The sequence below is a fragment of the Molothrus ater genome, chromosome 2 (genome assembly GCF_012460135.2).
Source record: "Molothrus ater isolate BHLD 08-10-18 breed brown headed cowbird chromosome 2, BPBGC_Mater_1.1, whole genome shotgun sequence".
Classification (NCBI taxonomy): domain Eukaryota; kingdom Metazoa; phylum Chordata; class Aves; order Passeriformes; family Icteridae; genus Molothrus; species Molothrus ater.
Window position 1 is genome coordinate 72,441,130 of NC_050479.2, and position 16,049 is coordinate 72,457,178.

The 16,049-nt window shown below is 34.8% G+C and overlaps 1 protein-coding gene across 1 annotated transcript in view; it reads left to right on the forward strand.

Moving 5' to 3' along the window:
• XPO4 (exportin 4) overlaps positions 1 to 16,049 on the forward strand; it is an 80,104-nt gene that overhangs the window by 44,349 nt on the left and 19,706 nt on the right. The window contains exons 7-14 of the mRNA XM_036404121.2: positions 2,602 to 2,714; positions 5,142 to 5,299; positions 5,559 to 5,733; positions 9,202 to 9,378; positions 11,229 to 11,371; positions 11,487 to 11,632; positions 12,922 to 13,099; positions 14,471 to 14,630. Coding sequence (XP_036260014.1) covers positions 2,602 to 2,714; positions 5,142 to 5,299; positions 5,559 to 5,733; positions 9,202 to 9,378; positions 11,229 to 11,371; positions 11,487 to 11,632; positions 12,922 to 13,099; positions 14,471 to 14,630 — 1,250 coding nt within the window. The remainder of the gene's footprint in view (positions 1 to 2,601; positions 2,715 to 5,141; positions 5,300 to 5,558; positions 5,734 to 9,201; positions 9,379 to 11,228; positions 11,372 to 11,486; positions 11,633 to 12,921; positions 13,100 to 14,470; positions 14,631 to 16,049) is intronic.

A 16,049-nucleotide genomic window follows, 5' to 3' on the forward strand; every position in this document is an offset into this window, starting at 1 on the left:
CAAGTCTCTGAAGGAATCAGTGTCCTAAGCCTTGCAAAATGGTTGAAACATTGACATGCTTCTGGTAGCTGTTTGTTAGTCCGGATTTCCATATAATTCAAAGTGAATTTTATTAAAAGTTTATAATTTCTCAGTACACCTGGGAATGTTACAAACATTTGTATTATTACCAGAAGTGGTTTACAATTGTTTTTCATTCTGGAAACAAAAAAATCCCCAAACTCTGCAGGATGTCATAGTAGACTAATCTATGCTTATCATTTATCTATGTTGTAAGTCTAAATCATAAGCTTGAGTGCTTAGAAAAAAAAAGTGTTTTGCTCATTCTGTACTTTTTGTTTCTTTGTAAGTCTTGACAAGTAAATTAATTTTGGATAATGAAGAGTGCATTTGTCCTGTGTACACCCATGTAGGACGGTAATTCAGTGCCATTTTTTCAGGTTTGGCATAACTAGACTGCTGTTACAAAGACCAAACTGTAGCACAACTTAAGCTGGAGTACTTTTGTGGCAGTAAGCATCTCCACAGCCAGTTTCTGCTAATACTTGCATACATGTAATACATGCTGGAAAATGGATGCAAGATCTCCATGATAGGTGGAGTCATAATTTGTGATGTTCAGTGGACAGATATTTTACCCCCAAATCTCCTATTGTCAGATGTGTCATCAGTCTGTTAGCATGAGAAACAAGACTAAAAATAACAGGATAAGGCCTCTAAATAGTGAGTTGTTAAAATTGTGACAGCAAACTAGTGCTTCTTTCATTCCATGTGAAAAGCATTTCGTAGCTGGTCCCCTCTGCAGACTCAACCTAGCAAAGAGTAAATTTTTCACAGACTGATAATGTGTTTATAATTGTCTTCTGATAAAACATCCAAGCCAATAGCTTATTGGAGAGTCACAGCAAAGGACATTCTTGTCAGTAAGCAATTTCAAAATACCATTTTGACTAAGACATTCTAAATGGAAAGGAAAAAAGGCACAGCCTTATTTGCCAGATAAAATTAGTTTTAATTTAGAATATTACTCCTGATAAAGAATGCTTGCATGTGATAATTTCATGCACATATAATTATTTTTTTTAAGTGGGTAGAACCAAAGCATATTTGATTAATTAAACTACATGAGTGTTTCAGATGGAAGTAAAGTAGAAAATTCTGTGGCACTTAGTTTTTCCCCATCTGAAGTAATGCAGATCTGGTTAATTCAACATACATTGATAATCTTGAAAATTGTGAATCTGCTTTTATTTTGCACTAATGTGAAAACCTGTGATTGTTCTTATGCAGTGTAATGTGCTGACAGCAGTCCTGGACAAATAACACTGGTGAAGGTCTGGTTGGTACTGTACTGTGGGAAAAGTCCCTTTATTTGGAATTTAGTTTTGGACAGTGTTGTTAGGAATTTTGTTTTGTGGCAGAACTCAGAAGACAAGTATAAATAAACTGAAATTGTGCATCCTGCTTTGTGACACAATTTTTCATATTAAACTACTTACTTGCTTTAAATATTCTTTCCCGTAAACAAAACACATCAAAACTTAAAGGGTTTTCTGTTTTTAATGATACCATTGTAGATTTTATTTCATTCTAGACATAGAAATAGTTTCTTATACACATTTTGTAGTACTGGATTACTTACACTACAAAAGGTAATGCTGTTCATCACCAGTAAGTAAATTATGTACAGCTGAACATGCTGTTACTTACTCTGATGGTTGGGTTAGAAAGGGATCAAAGAGGATAATGTAGGGTTTAAGAAAGACAAATAAAACATTAGTAGTTGCTAGGTTAAAGCAGTTTTACTACTTGAAATGGATGGTGTCACAAAGAGAAGTACTTCCAAAAATTTCTGATTAAAACTGTTGTGTGATCAGACTGACAAATAATTGAACCTGTTTGTTTAAATGTTTTTTTCTCATGTCTCTGTTTTTTCTGTACTAAAATATTGGCAGAATTTTGTAAATTAAGTTATGCCAAAATACATGGTGAGAGCTGAAATGGGTGCAGCAAAATTGTGTCTTCACAGCGTGCACATTTTTCATGAGCGTCTTTACAAACGTTTTGAATACGACAATGCCTTGTGCTGACTTGTTCTTTTGTTCTTCTCAGTGTGATTAGAAAATGTAGATTCATGCAGGGCTAACATATCTGCATTGTGTGACACATATCTGGCTATTTAGAAAAATAGGATATAGATTTCAATGAGCTATCTTTAGCTATGGTAAGACCTTTTTAAAAGCTGCCAGGAAAATTTTTTAGAAAATGATTTCCTATTTTGCATAAATTTTAACACCTGTTAATTGCGGTTGCTTTTTTCCCTTCTCACAGTGTCACATTAGACACCCTGGTTATCAAAGTGATCGTATCGCTATGGTATGTCTCATAATTATGATCAAACTGTTATCTAACATTCCTGGAGCATTCTTTTTTTCAATACTTAATACCTTTTATTCCTTGGCCTCATGCATGAATTATGCTGTGTATGTGAAGAGGCTTAAAGTTTGTTTCCATTACATTCTTTCTGAATGGATCCTGTTGTATCTAGGATTTTTTTAAAGCCAAGTAGGAATGTTATTGTTGACCTTGACACCAGATAACTGGGCAGACATTATATAGCTATGTTTGAATCCTCACAAAATGTGATGCTAAAGCCAACAGAATCCTGGCGCGAGACCCTCCTGGACAGCAGAGTTATGGAGCTTTTCTTTACAGTAAGTTTCTTTCTTCAACTTTCATAGTCCAGACCACAGGGAAAGCGGCTCCTTCCTGTTCTAAAACTGTGTTGTCGGACTCTTCCTTTTCCATCAGGTAGGATTGATTCTGTTCACTTTAGCTTGCTTATCTAAGCAGACAGAAGTATTGTCTTTTTCCTAGGGTACTGAATTTGTATTTTGCCTATTAATTGCTTTAAATTGGTGACCACTACCAGTAGAAAAAAGTTTATAGTCATCTCAACTTTTATACCTTTAATACTTCTGGACATGTACTCATTATACACAAGCAAGCGCGATGAGCACTAATAGAGTAGTGAATGTTTCAGATAAGGTGTAACGGCTCTCAGAAAATATCAAACGGACAGTGTGTGGTTGCTGATATTAAAGCATTTGCTCAACAGAACAGCTGAAAATACATAATGTAATTGCAGTTTTCTAGCTACTTTAAGCATACAGAATTCTGCATCTCTTTCCTCAGCACGAAGGAAATCCACAAAGGTTAAATTAGAGGAAGTTAGAAGGAATAAGGAAGAGGTGGTGTTGGGAAAGGGGAATGTAGTACTCAATTTCTGTAATGTAAAAGCCCCACAATGTTAAAAATGGATAGAATTGTGTTGTTTTGTTTTTACAACTGTTGGGAGAAGTTTGTAATCATCGTTCAACTAAGACTTACTGCAGCAGCAATATATATTGACTTATAAATTCATTTGCTATGCAATTTGACTTAGGTTACATCCCTTGGGATCTGAGAATTCAACATTCTCAGGCTTTTTTTCATTTTTGCAAAGCAGAGAAATGTGCTCAAAACTTGGACAAAGTTGGTGTAAGACAATGTAAATGTAACTCTCCAGTGCTGCTTGACAGTATGTGTTTGGATACATGTCCTTACTTGACAGAATTTTCGATAAACCTAAATATTTATTTTATTTTTTTGTTACTGCAAGTTTATCCAGCAGTTTTGAAAAGGTGAAAAAAATCACTGGCAGAACTCTCAGCAGCTACACAGAATCTGAACAGCTGTCTAGACTATCCAGACAGTTGCTACTGTCAGCTGTGAACCTCCACATGCAAATAACTTTTTGGCTTACACGTTAACCCTTCTTCTATGTTTAATAGTATGAAGTTGTCAGAGTTGCCTATCTGTTTGCTTGTTTGGTTTACAATTACTTATTTGTGATTAAAAAAAAAAGATAATATGCAGATTTGCTTTAATACATTTGCATTTTTCTTAATAGTAAGCAAGGCTTGCCTGTATTTTATTATTTTTCAGTGAATGCTAGCCAGGGCAGTATGCTGTCAGTTCTGGTTTTAGATTCCTGATTTGCAGTGGTTGAGGCTTGCAATAGTAGTTTGGTGTTTGAGGTAATGTAAGTAAATTGTAGTAATTTTTATTCATTTATCCTATCTGAGAAATTTTAATAACCTTGCAAAACTTGGCAGGATTGCTCTGTTAGAGCTAAAGCCTTCATTTCTAATCTCAGCCTCGTGTGGGACATATATTAGGAGCGGTATTTCTGTTGCAGGGTTTATTTCTCCTGCTAGTTTGATCTTTCAGGGATTAACTGTGCAGCTAATCCAACTAGTTATGAGTTGGGTGAACTTGCAACTGTAACACCACAGAAAAGTGCTTAGTGTTTTAACTGTACTTTTTGGTATAATATTGCTGAAATAATTTAGCTAAATTTCACTTTTGTGTGAAAAAGCTACTTCCTATTCTTTTGTTTATTTATTCAGTAAGTCTTCTGTGAAAAAATAGGCATGAGCCTTAAAAAATTCTTTAAATCTCTACTTGACTGATTAAAATAAGTATGTGAGAATATGTTTACTGAAGTAGGTAAGATTCAAATCTAGAAAGTCTCAACAACAGAAATAATGACATAACAGTTTGCACAAATGCAGGAAGATTACTGTTGGCATTGTATAATATAAGGGTGTTGCCAAGGAAGTGATGCATTCATTTTTGTACATGTCTTCAGTGTTTACTTCTGCTAAAGAAGCATCTATATAATCTTGATTGAACTTGTTGACTAACTTTAGCAAGACTCTATAGCCTAGGCATAGTTAGCATAATAGAGATGACTGTCATTATTGCTGTTTTTAGAAGGAGCAGCATGTCTGACTGGCTGGCATCTGTTTCGCTCTTTAAGACATAACATTCAATAGACAGTTCAATTTTCAACATGTAGGTGAGCCTTAACTAAATGTTAGTTTCAGTGAGTTAATTCAAGGCTTGAGATTGTGTGAGCTGAGTCACGATCTTGACGTTTGCCATGCTTTAGAGAGTTGCAGAAACTCTTGTATTTCAGACTGAGTGGAAGTTATAGTAGGCTTTTTTTGGTGTGTGCTCTTTTGGATTGAGAGCCATGTGACTGTTGTAAGAACACCCTGTTTTCATGTATTATTAACTACCTCACTTCCTGAAAGGTACATCGAAAAATCAGAGAAGATACAGATATGGCCCAAGATTCATTACAGTGCCTGGCACAGCTGGCGTCTTTGCACGGGCCAGTCTTTCCTGATGAAGGTTCCCAAGTTGATTACCTGGCACACTTCATTGAGGGATTACTGAATACTATCAATGGGTATGTATGCCTGCTCTCTAAATTTAGATGGCATCTTTTAATCTTTAGTTTGGACTGTAATATATCTGTGTGGAGAAGTGGTATGGCTTGCTTATTTCTGGATGTAATTTGTGCATACTGTTGGATTGCTTAAATTGAGAAAGGACAGATTAAAGTAGGTGGTGCTTATTATGAAATAGATTTATTGAAAATGTATCAACAAAACCAATTCCCTTTTATAATTTTCTTAATGGCAAAAAACTGCTATTTCTATCTATAGAATTGAAATAGAAGACTCTGAAGCAGTGGGAATTTCCAGTATTATCAGCAATCTGATAACTGTATTTCCTCGCAATATTTTAACGGCCATTCCAAATGAACTTTTCTCTTCATTTGTTAACTGCCTTGCACACCTCACCTGTTCTTTTGGAAGAAGTGCTGCCTTGGAAGAAGTGGTAAGTAGCTGCTCTTAAAAAAGTGGGTAGCCTTTTTCACTTCGATTTGTGATAAGCATAAGTGACATGAGAATTTGGCTATTTTGTTAATAACTGTTGTCAATTCAGTGGTTTTGTCCTAGATATTTCTGCAATCACATACAAGATGATTTTCTTTTTATTTCACACAGTGTAATGAACGTAAATACACACTGTGTGCATCTTTCCAACGTCATTTTGATTTAAAGTGCATCTTAATTTTTTAAGTGAATGGATTAATTTAAAATATTAAAGTCTGAAAGTATTGCTGACTTGCTGTTGTAGATAATGAACAAGCTGCACTTCTGAAAGTTTAAAATGACTACATGAACATATGGACAGACTGAAATTTAAGTGCTGCCTAGAGTTCTGAGTAAGGAGTTTCTGATTTAAGTGAGTGTAGCCGTTAAGATCTGTTGTTAACATCAAACATCTAAGCTGTTGAGGTCATACCTTCATTGCTGACACAGTTCAAATGGTATTTGTGCATACAGATCTAGCACAGGAATTAAAAGGATTTTTTTCTTTGAAACTTTAGTTGCAACATTAAAGAGCAGTTGGAATTACCCAAGTGTTCTGCTCCTAAAAGTTGCATTAAAAATAAAAACTACCTAGGCCACATAGTTTAAGGAAAATAATGTAAGAATTAAAGTAAATAATCTTGCACTTCAACTATTTATGTGCAGTGGCTATAGATTTAAAATGAGACTATCAAGATACTAAACAAGATTTCCCCACTATCATGAGAAAGGATGTTTTTCTTTGTTTTGACAGTTTGGTGTAGTGACAGAATGGTTTGAAAATAATTATAGAAGTATTTGGTTAGAAAGTTGATGGATGTGTTTCTTTACCAGAGAGAGCAGGTGTATTAATTAGCATTCATTGCAGAGCATTAGATCATGTCTTTGCTGCGAAGTTAAAATGTATTATATTTGGGCCAGTGCTCACTTAAACTTTTCATTTTTTCATTTCTTAATCAGAAAATCAGTGTTTAAATTTAAAATCTAAAATAAAGCTTCTTTGCAAACTTCATTGGTCAAAATTTGTGTGCTTTTGAGATTTTCTAGTAGAATATCGAGTACTTATTCCAGTGTTCACCAGTACATTTAGAAATGCTCCTGAAGCCTTTATAAGATCCATCAAAACCATAGACAGCTATCCTTTAAATTCAAAGGAACTAAAGGGATGTTGGTCCTTCAGTTAGCACCTTGTTACTTGAGAACTGGAATATGCAATCATGTTTAATGAAAATAGTGGTCAACATGATGCCATTTAAAACAATCTCTCAGCAAGAGCTTACACTAGCTTGTACCACTGTCTGGTGCAATAACACTATGTGCTGTGCCTATAGAAGTACTATTTTGCATCCCTGAAAACAATCTTTTGGCTTAGGGATGTCCTGGCCATGGCTAATGTGTTTTCCCAAATTTCTTTTAGAATGCATGCAGTGATGCTTTCTGTGAGCTCATGTGCTGTTAGTAAAGAGTATGAACAGGATGTTGCATAAAAAGTCCAATAAAAATGTCATCAAAGGCTTGTTTTTCTCAAAAACAGTATTAATATACTGTTCCTGTTTCATGATACTTTTTCAAATATCATGTGATAGCAGAGATCATTCTGAATTTGGTCCCCTCTGCTGTACTTCCAGCTCTTTGCAACTTGTTGCTGAACAAACTTTCAAAGTGTTTCTACTTCAAAGGGTCAGCAAACTAGGAAGGAAGAAGGACCAAATTTCTTTTTGTTTCACGGAGAGGAAACTAAGAGGAATTAAGCATCTTTGCTTTACATTTACTGGGTTTGTCTTGCTTCTCTTGAAAATCTGAGTTTTGATCCATCAGAATGATTCAGCTCCCAGTCTACAGCATGGCACTTTGCCTGTATAACATCTTTGGTAGCACTGCAGTAGCTAATCTGAAATAAGAATTGGCATGTTTTAGTAAGTTTTCTTCAGGACCAGATTGGTTCAATGTGGATAAAATCTTTCTACTGTTTGGGCATTTATTTTATGGATGCACTTATTAGTCCTAGATTTCTTATGAGAATATCTCTAAGTGTAGAAATAATTTTTCTTCATGGCAATAACTTCTTTATTACCTTTTCAAATAAATGAATTGGCTATATTTGATGGTATTTTGTTCTTCATAAAAACATGTCTGTTTAATTGTTAATACTCTCAATTATTAAAAAATATTAAAAGTCATATATGTAAGTTATAGATGTAAATATATTACATGCATGTCACAGTACTTCAGGACTGAATGACTATCAATAAATTTTTGTGTCTTTAGCTAAGTTTTAAAAAGGTATGTTGGGGTGTCTTTCCTAAATTTATGACTTAAATTAGCATTGAATTTTGCCTCTCTCCTTGTCACCTTCAGGTTTTGTTTTCACAATTGCGTCAGTATGTCCCATATTTTAACTTCTGCAAATATGACAACTTTGCAGTTACAAAAGGATGCTGTGAAGCTATCTTGGAATGCTTCCAATGTGATATCAGTTTTTCCTCTTAATCAGTCATCCAGCCAGTGTTTTCTTTTCCTTGCCTGTTCATCCAGCCGTGTTTGTATCTTCACTGGAAGTCAGGAATTCTTGTGTCTGGAGCATAATTAAAAGACCTTAATATCTCTTTATTTCATAATTGAACCATTTTACTAACCATTGCTATCTCAGGGTAACTTCTGTGAGCCATCCTGTTGGTTAAAATTTGAGCAGACAACATCTTAGTAGGATGTTTATCTGTACAGTCAGCGCTGAAGTTTTTTGAAGTTGGATGTATTTACAAACATTCAATTTTGCATCAAAACAAAAATTTGAGAGTTACATTAAAAATACTTTTTAAAAGAAATGGCCACTTTGGCCAATGATTTTTGGGTTCTTTCATTTGCCTGCAACTCTGGACTTTGTTTTTGAGAGAAGTTATTTCTTTTGGCAACTTATGTGCTATGTAGAAGCACATGAATAATTAAAAAGAAGAAACATCTGTTGAAATGCACTGAGTAATTAAAGCTGCAGGCTTATTCTGTTCTAATTCATTGGGTTTTGGTTTGTTCATAGAATGAGAAGTTGGGATTCATCATCAAAACTGGCTACCTCTAATAAGGTTTCTTGAACACTTATAATCTTGCAGTGATTTCCCCTGGAATCATTGTTTTTCCTCTCTATTTCAGAGATAGTGGAATACCTATAAATTTATATGCAACAGCAGATGAAGAGAAATAGCTAAACACATTGACAGGTTTTTTAAAGCCTAGCAGGCATGAAAGCTGCAGTGACCTTTTTGATACTTTGATTCAGTTCATTTTGATATTTTCTTAACTAGATACTAATTTTTTTTTGTTTGTTTCAACAGTAGAAGAACATCTGTAAAATAATGATAAATATAAGTATGTTCCTCTGGTTTAGCTATTTAGTAATAAGATTTTTTATTTGTTTATTTTTCATCTCTTGCAGCTTGACAAAGATGACATGGTGTATATGGAGGCATATGATAAGTTACTGGAATCTTGGCTTACTTTGGTCCAAGATGACAAACATTTCCATAAAGGTTTCTTTACCCAACATGCTGTTCAAGTCTTTAATTCCTACATTCAGTGCCATCTAGCTGCTCCTGATGGCACAAGGAATTTGGTAAGCCTTCACTGTAGTAGTTTTGGATGATAACATACAGTAATTGGCCCGTGTCTTTTGGTGTCTGTATATTATGTAGCTCAAGGCAGCTAGTATAGAATTGCCATTTATGATTATGAGAAATGAAAAAAAGTGCTGAACTTGTTACTCATTTGTGACTTCCCAGTCCATTTCTCTCATTCCGGAGGGAAGCTAGAGGAATGTAAATTTGGAAATCACTTAAAAAAAAAAAAAAGAAGAAAAGTAAAGCTGTAACTCAAATCAATGTGTATCTTGTTCTTTCCACGGATACAGTGACTAAATTTTTGACCTTCCTTCTGGATTAGAATTTTAGTTAAAATTCTCAGTGAAATTGGGGGCCTTTTTTGTGATTGTTGCCTCCCATGCACTATCTTCAAAATATAACTGACATGCATAAATATCTGAAAAAAAGGTAGACTGACTGCACTCAAAGTGGAAGAAACTTGGAATATGTGTTCTTTTTGGATAAAATAAATTCCCAGTTGAGTTTTTGAACAGTTGACTGTCTAGAGAAAATTAGAGAAAGTATAACAAGTATCTCTTGAACCATTGAAAAAGAAAGATGATTTGTCCATTTGCCAGGAATCTGGATCTTAGTAAATAGATTCCTATACCGACAGTTGGATGTGAATGTTGGATGAATTAGTTATTGCACAGATTCAATTCAATAACTGTATAAAATCTCTCTTTAATTTGATGCTATGCAAAGATCTCAGAGGTACCTCATTCTGAAAAGCACTATGTAAAACATAATTCTGCTAGCTCAATATGTAACAGATGGTAATAACAGTGCCAAAACGGAGAGAAATATTTCACAAGAGAGCTTTGAATTCATATCAGGCGGTCTTGACATAACTTGTGTACACAGGTTGATTCATGTCATTCTGTGAGATAAGTCATTTATCCCATGGGTAACCTTTAAAAGCCACAGCTGGCATTTTAGAATGCTTCTTGTTCTATATCAAAGCGGCAACAGGAACTTCCAGTGTCTGCTTTGAGAGCAGAGGCTCACCCTTCAATAAACAGCTGCAGCTTTGAAGTTGCCAAAAGAGAATGATTTGCTGGGTTACATAAAGAAAAGATGAATTAAAAGCACTTTGCATAAGGAGTGGATTCAGTTTTCCAGGGCCTCTATAGAAACAAAGCCGATTGATGGCTTTCTCCGCCCCCTGTATTTTACTTAGTTACTTGCATAAATTTTATGATTAATAGATAAGAAAGAAACTCTTTTAATATTTATAATTGGTTTCTGCATATCATGGTTCGTCTCTTCAAGGAATAAGATCTGATTATAATTTAAATAGTTTTATAATGCAACCAAGATATGCTTTGAGATATTGAACAGTGCAGCTCCTGCATCAGCAAGAAATAAAACTGAGATCATCAAGATTATTAGTCTGCTGTTTTCTGAGTTTATAGCATTTACTTTTAATGTACTTTTTAAAAATTTAGTGGTACTTTTTAAACTACTATTTCCTCTCAAACAGTAGGTTAGGGAAAAACTTTAATGAAAGGACTAACATTCATTTAATCATGAAAAATACTGCCTATTATGTAAGATCTCAGACAACTGAGAACTATTTAAATGTTAGCAAATTAACTGAATGTGGCATTTTGGTAATGAGTTTGTGAAATGCTAATTTGAAAACAATTGAACCCATGTTGACTCTTTGTAACTCTCCTGCATCTAATTTAGTATAAGTCTGTTGTTCAAAAGTGCAAATTGTCTTGCAAGAAAGAGCCAAAATAATGCAAAAAATTGTGGTGATAATGAATTTAACAAATATGACTTTAACTGGTTGCTTCTAATTTTGTTGAAATAACCAAAGACTGCCAACGGTGTGGCCTCTCGGGAAGAAGAAGAAATAAGTGAGCTGCAGGAAGATGACAGAGACCAGTTCTGTGACCAGTTGGCTAGCGTAGGCATGCTGGGGAGGATTGCTGCAGAGCACTGCATACCTCTTCTCACAAGGTAGGTACAAAAAAGATAGTCATGAATGCAAATCAATAAAGCAGTCACATAGGAAAAGCCTAGCTTTGCCAAAACAGTTTAAAAGCAGTAAAGCTACTTTGTTATTTGTCCACAGTTTGTTAGAAGACCGAGTGACAAGGCTCCATGGACAGTTGCAAAGACATCAGCAGCAGTTACTTGCCTCACCAGCATCAGGTTCAATTGACAATAAAGTGCTTGACGACCTGTATGAGGATATTCATTGGCTTATTTTAGTCACAGGTTAGTGAACAGCTTTAAATAGTACTTATTCTGGTAGTTTTATTGCAGCTGGAACACCTCAGGGGGAAAAAAAATCCCTGTATATCAACTACTCTCCATTGACTATACATTTTATCCCTTACAATGATTTCATCTTGTATACAGGACTTGCAAAGTCTTTGTCTTACTATCATCTGCCTTGAGTAACAGGAATATTATCTCTAATGATTACCTCATGTAAAGGTTCCATCAATGTCTGTTGGAAATTTCTGCAACTAATTTTGCTACAGATGTTTGAGTTGTGTTATCTGTCAACTTATTCAAGAAATTAGTCTGTTCATGGTATCAGTGGCTGGGTGCACATGACTATATAAGGCAACATAAGATCAGGGTAATGGTGACAGAGAATCATGAAAGTTCTAGACTTCCTCAGTGTTGATGATCCGTGACCTGCTATTTTGTTAAGTTTCAGGGAATTTAGAGCCTTTTTGCTCTAAATTTAGAGCCTTTTTGGGTTTGATTTTTAGATGATGATATTTTACTTAAGTTTGCAAATGTAGTAACAACTAAGTCTGTACTTTGCTTGGAGAAGTGTATAATGTATGAAATATTTGTGGGACATTTTTTAAGATCTGGCGTTTCAGTTGCTCTGACATGAATGTGTTTATAATATTTTTGTAACACTGAGATGGAGTTTGTAGCTCACAGATGGATATGAGATCAGATATTGAAAACTGCAATTAAAGCAGGAATTAATATTATCTAGATACCAGAGTATTGTATGAAAACCCATGCTTCAACTGATCTGAAGTTGCTAGGCAAGGAAAACTGTGTTACAGCACAGGTACTTGAAGTCTGAAAGACTCTCACAGATTTGAGATGTTAGCAAAACAGAAGTCCCAAATGATATGGACTCAGCACAGAAGCTGTAAAGCAAGATTTTTTACCACATAGCAGAAGAAGAAAAAAAATGACAACAAAATGTTGTTTTGTCCCTCCCCCAAGTAGATGAATTGACTGTAGTGCTTTTACATGAAGCAAAACTAGTCTCTCTTTTATTGGTTTTTAAATTGGTGGTTTCTTTTTCCAGTCTTGGTTTCTTGTCACTTTAGGTTTTTTCCTACTGAATGGCTTTAAGGATTCTAATTAACTTGTATGCATTTAAGCAGTGTTAGTCAGGGTCAATGCAAATGTACAAACATTTGATTCTGGTGTGATGTCTGCAGTTAAGCCTATGGATTCTTTAATCAGAAAGCTGTAAGTTAACCTAGGGTAGAAAGTTGTGATCACTCTTTCTTTTTTAATGTAAGGCTACCTCTTGGCTAATGATACTCAGGGAGAGACTCCGCTAATACCTCCAGAAGTGATGGAATATTCCATTAAACATTCAGCTGAGGTTGACATCAATACAACACTTCAGATTCTGGGATCTCCAGGAGAAAAGGCCTCTTCCATCCCAGGGTACAACAGAACTGATTCTGTAATTAGGTAAGGATGCATCTTGTACTATTAATTGTATTAAATGCTTTTTCAGAGAAAAAAACCCCTAGAATGTGAGTAGACTTCTATGAATGTGAAAAGTAAGCAATATGTAAACACTGAATATTGAAAAAGGAAAGATTGACCTAATAGTCTTTACAAGCATCATAAGCCAAAGTCTTGGGAATTTACAGAAATGTTTTTTGTATTTCTACTGAATACCCATCTTTGATCTATTTTTTACAGAAAATCCTTAAAATTATTGAAGTAAAAAAAGTTTTTTTTTACTTCAGTAAAAAAATCAGATCAAAATCTTTAGATAATATATATTCTAAAATTCTTCAGCACATATACAGCTTAAGCAAATGTTTTCCAGAACATCAGTGAGCTTCTCTACTTTGAATATGGGTTACTGCCCAAGCTTGGCAGTAGCAGCAAAATTGATCCTCAGAGCATGAGGAATTGTTGTCAGACATCACTGTCAGCCTATAAAAGAAGCAGGAGAGATTTCCCTTCTCTTTTTGCAAGAAGGCTGATGCTCACAAAGGACTCCTCAATTTGGATCCTCACACTTCAGAAGATTGCATTCCACTCTTAAATTGACATGGAGGAGTCTTCACCTAAGATTAGTTGTTGCCTTCATTAAATGTTTTCTTCTGGGAAGAAGGTAGAAAAAGTGGACCTTCATTAGCAATGATGTATGTGCCTAGTGTTTAGAAGGTTGAACACTGCTCACTTATAGTATTGGCCACTTCAAGAAGTGACCACCAAACACGATTTCTTGATGCAGTGTCTCAGTGGTGGGAATAAACCAGATCAAAATAATGAGAAATTTGAAGCCCTTTAGCAATAACTCTGAAATGTCTTCAAGAAATAGACCACTGTCAGCTCCTAAGTTTCTTATGCACAATCACATTCTTACAAAATTCAATTGATGTACTGTACTACAAGAGCTAGTATTTAATGTAGTTTTATGGACTGATTGTATTAATGCAATCACCTAATGATTTACTACTTCAGACCATTCCCCAGCAGTAATGAACAAGAGAAAAATAACTGGTCATTTCTGTATTTGTTTTTTGGTATGTGTCACCCTGCAAACACTGCACAATGAGAACCCTTTATTAAACCTCATCGTGCAAGGAACTTTTTGGAGGATATTTGCTCTAGTCTCTCTCTCTCTCTCTCTTTCACTCTCTCTCTCTCTCTCTCACCGTGCATTTCAAAACCAATAAATTCGTGTGCTTTTTACTTGATGAGAGTTGAAGTGCTTTGTATTATCCTGATCCTTCTGTCACATTTTGTGAAAAATGAAAGTGGTTTTGGTAGTTGCATTGCTTCTCCAAAAACCACTCTGTGCATTCTATTTTAAATCTGCAGGTTGTTATCTGCTATTTTAAGAGTGTCAGAAGTAGAATCTAGAGCAATAAGGGCAAATCTCACACACCTCCTGAGCCCCCAGATGGGCAAAGATATTGTATGGTTCCTCAAGCGTTGGGCAAAAACTTACCTCCTAGTAGATGAAAAGTTGTATGATCAGGTAAGGATATAACTTTTATTAATTTATTATTCATAAATTTATAAATTTATTCATTTATTACTTTTATGAGTATTAGCAATAATATCATCCTGTGAATATAGATGTCAGTGTACCTATTTAAAAGTGCAATTTTAAATTATTTTTAATGTTATATGGGTTGTGATTTATTTTGGAAATTGTTTGAAATTTGATGTTTTCTTTCATTTGCTAATTAGAAATTTAAGTTTTTGTGGGACTCTTGCACATTTTGCTGTAAATGTGATTTTTTTTGGGTAGCCATTGTCATATCAGAATAACATAGTACTCAAGTGAAACTCACTGCAGTGATGTTATAAATTGTGACTGTCCATCAGATTTTACATTTCATCTCTAATACAGTGATTGCTCTTGATCATGATTCTGAGTTAGGTATTTAACACCATGACAAGGTAGCAGTATACATTAGCTAATGTTATGCTACTTTCTCTCCTCATTCTCATTGTATATATCATGATTTCAACAGTGTGTTCTTTGTAAAGGGCAACTTCTTACTGTGCTTGGACAGCACTAATCATGATTAGAACTTGATCCTGATTTTGCTTATCAAACTAACTGTAATCCAGCTAGCTCACAGAGGCCCCCCATCCTGAGGAGGTCCTGTTGGCTCTAATTTTTGAGAAGTTTTCTCCTCCTCCCCCTTATTTCCACTATTGAAGCAACTAAGAATACTAACGCTTCAGGGGGCCTCTCCTTAACAATAATAGGTATCACACAGACTTGTAAATATTTGGAGTCGTATTATTCAGCTCATACATGTAGCACAGCTAAGAATTCATAAAGGTACCAGTTGGGCAAGATCCATGTAAAAAACAATGTGAAGAAACAAAACAGAGTGTCTAGGAAATGCACACATTTAGTTTGTGTTGACATGTGAAAATGATTGAAACTTCTATTTAAAGCTTATGCTCAGCCATGTATATGAGTTCTTAAAGGTAGAAGTGTTAGTGGTGTGCTAACAGGAAGCTCCTGCACAATTACTACAAAGTCTTTGGATTTCACTCTTGAGAAACCTTCTTTGAAGGTAGGAGAACAGGCAATTTCAAGGAAGCATATTTTAATGTGCCAGGACCAGAGTGTGACATGTTTCCTAAAAGATGTATAGATTGAAGGAACCATCTGCAGAAAGCAGATGCAGATAAATTGAGGTGAAAATTAATTTTTACAAGTTTCTATATAGATCAAGAATTAGTAATAATTTTTACCACTGAATTTTGAGGAATTATGTCTTAAATTCATGGAAACACTTTTGGGAGGTGATTTTGGGATCTTTTAATTAATAAAGCTTTTGAACTTTCACTGGCCTTAAAAGCTAGACATACTCAAGCCTTTTTTGTAAGGACGTTGAAACTTTTCTTTGTTTTAGCTGTTGTGCTTAAAATC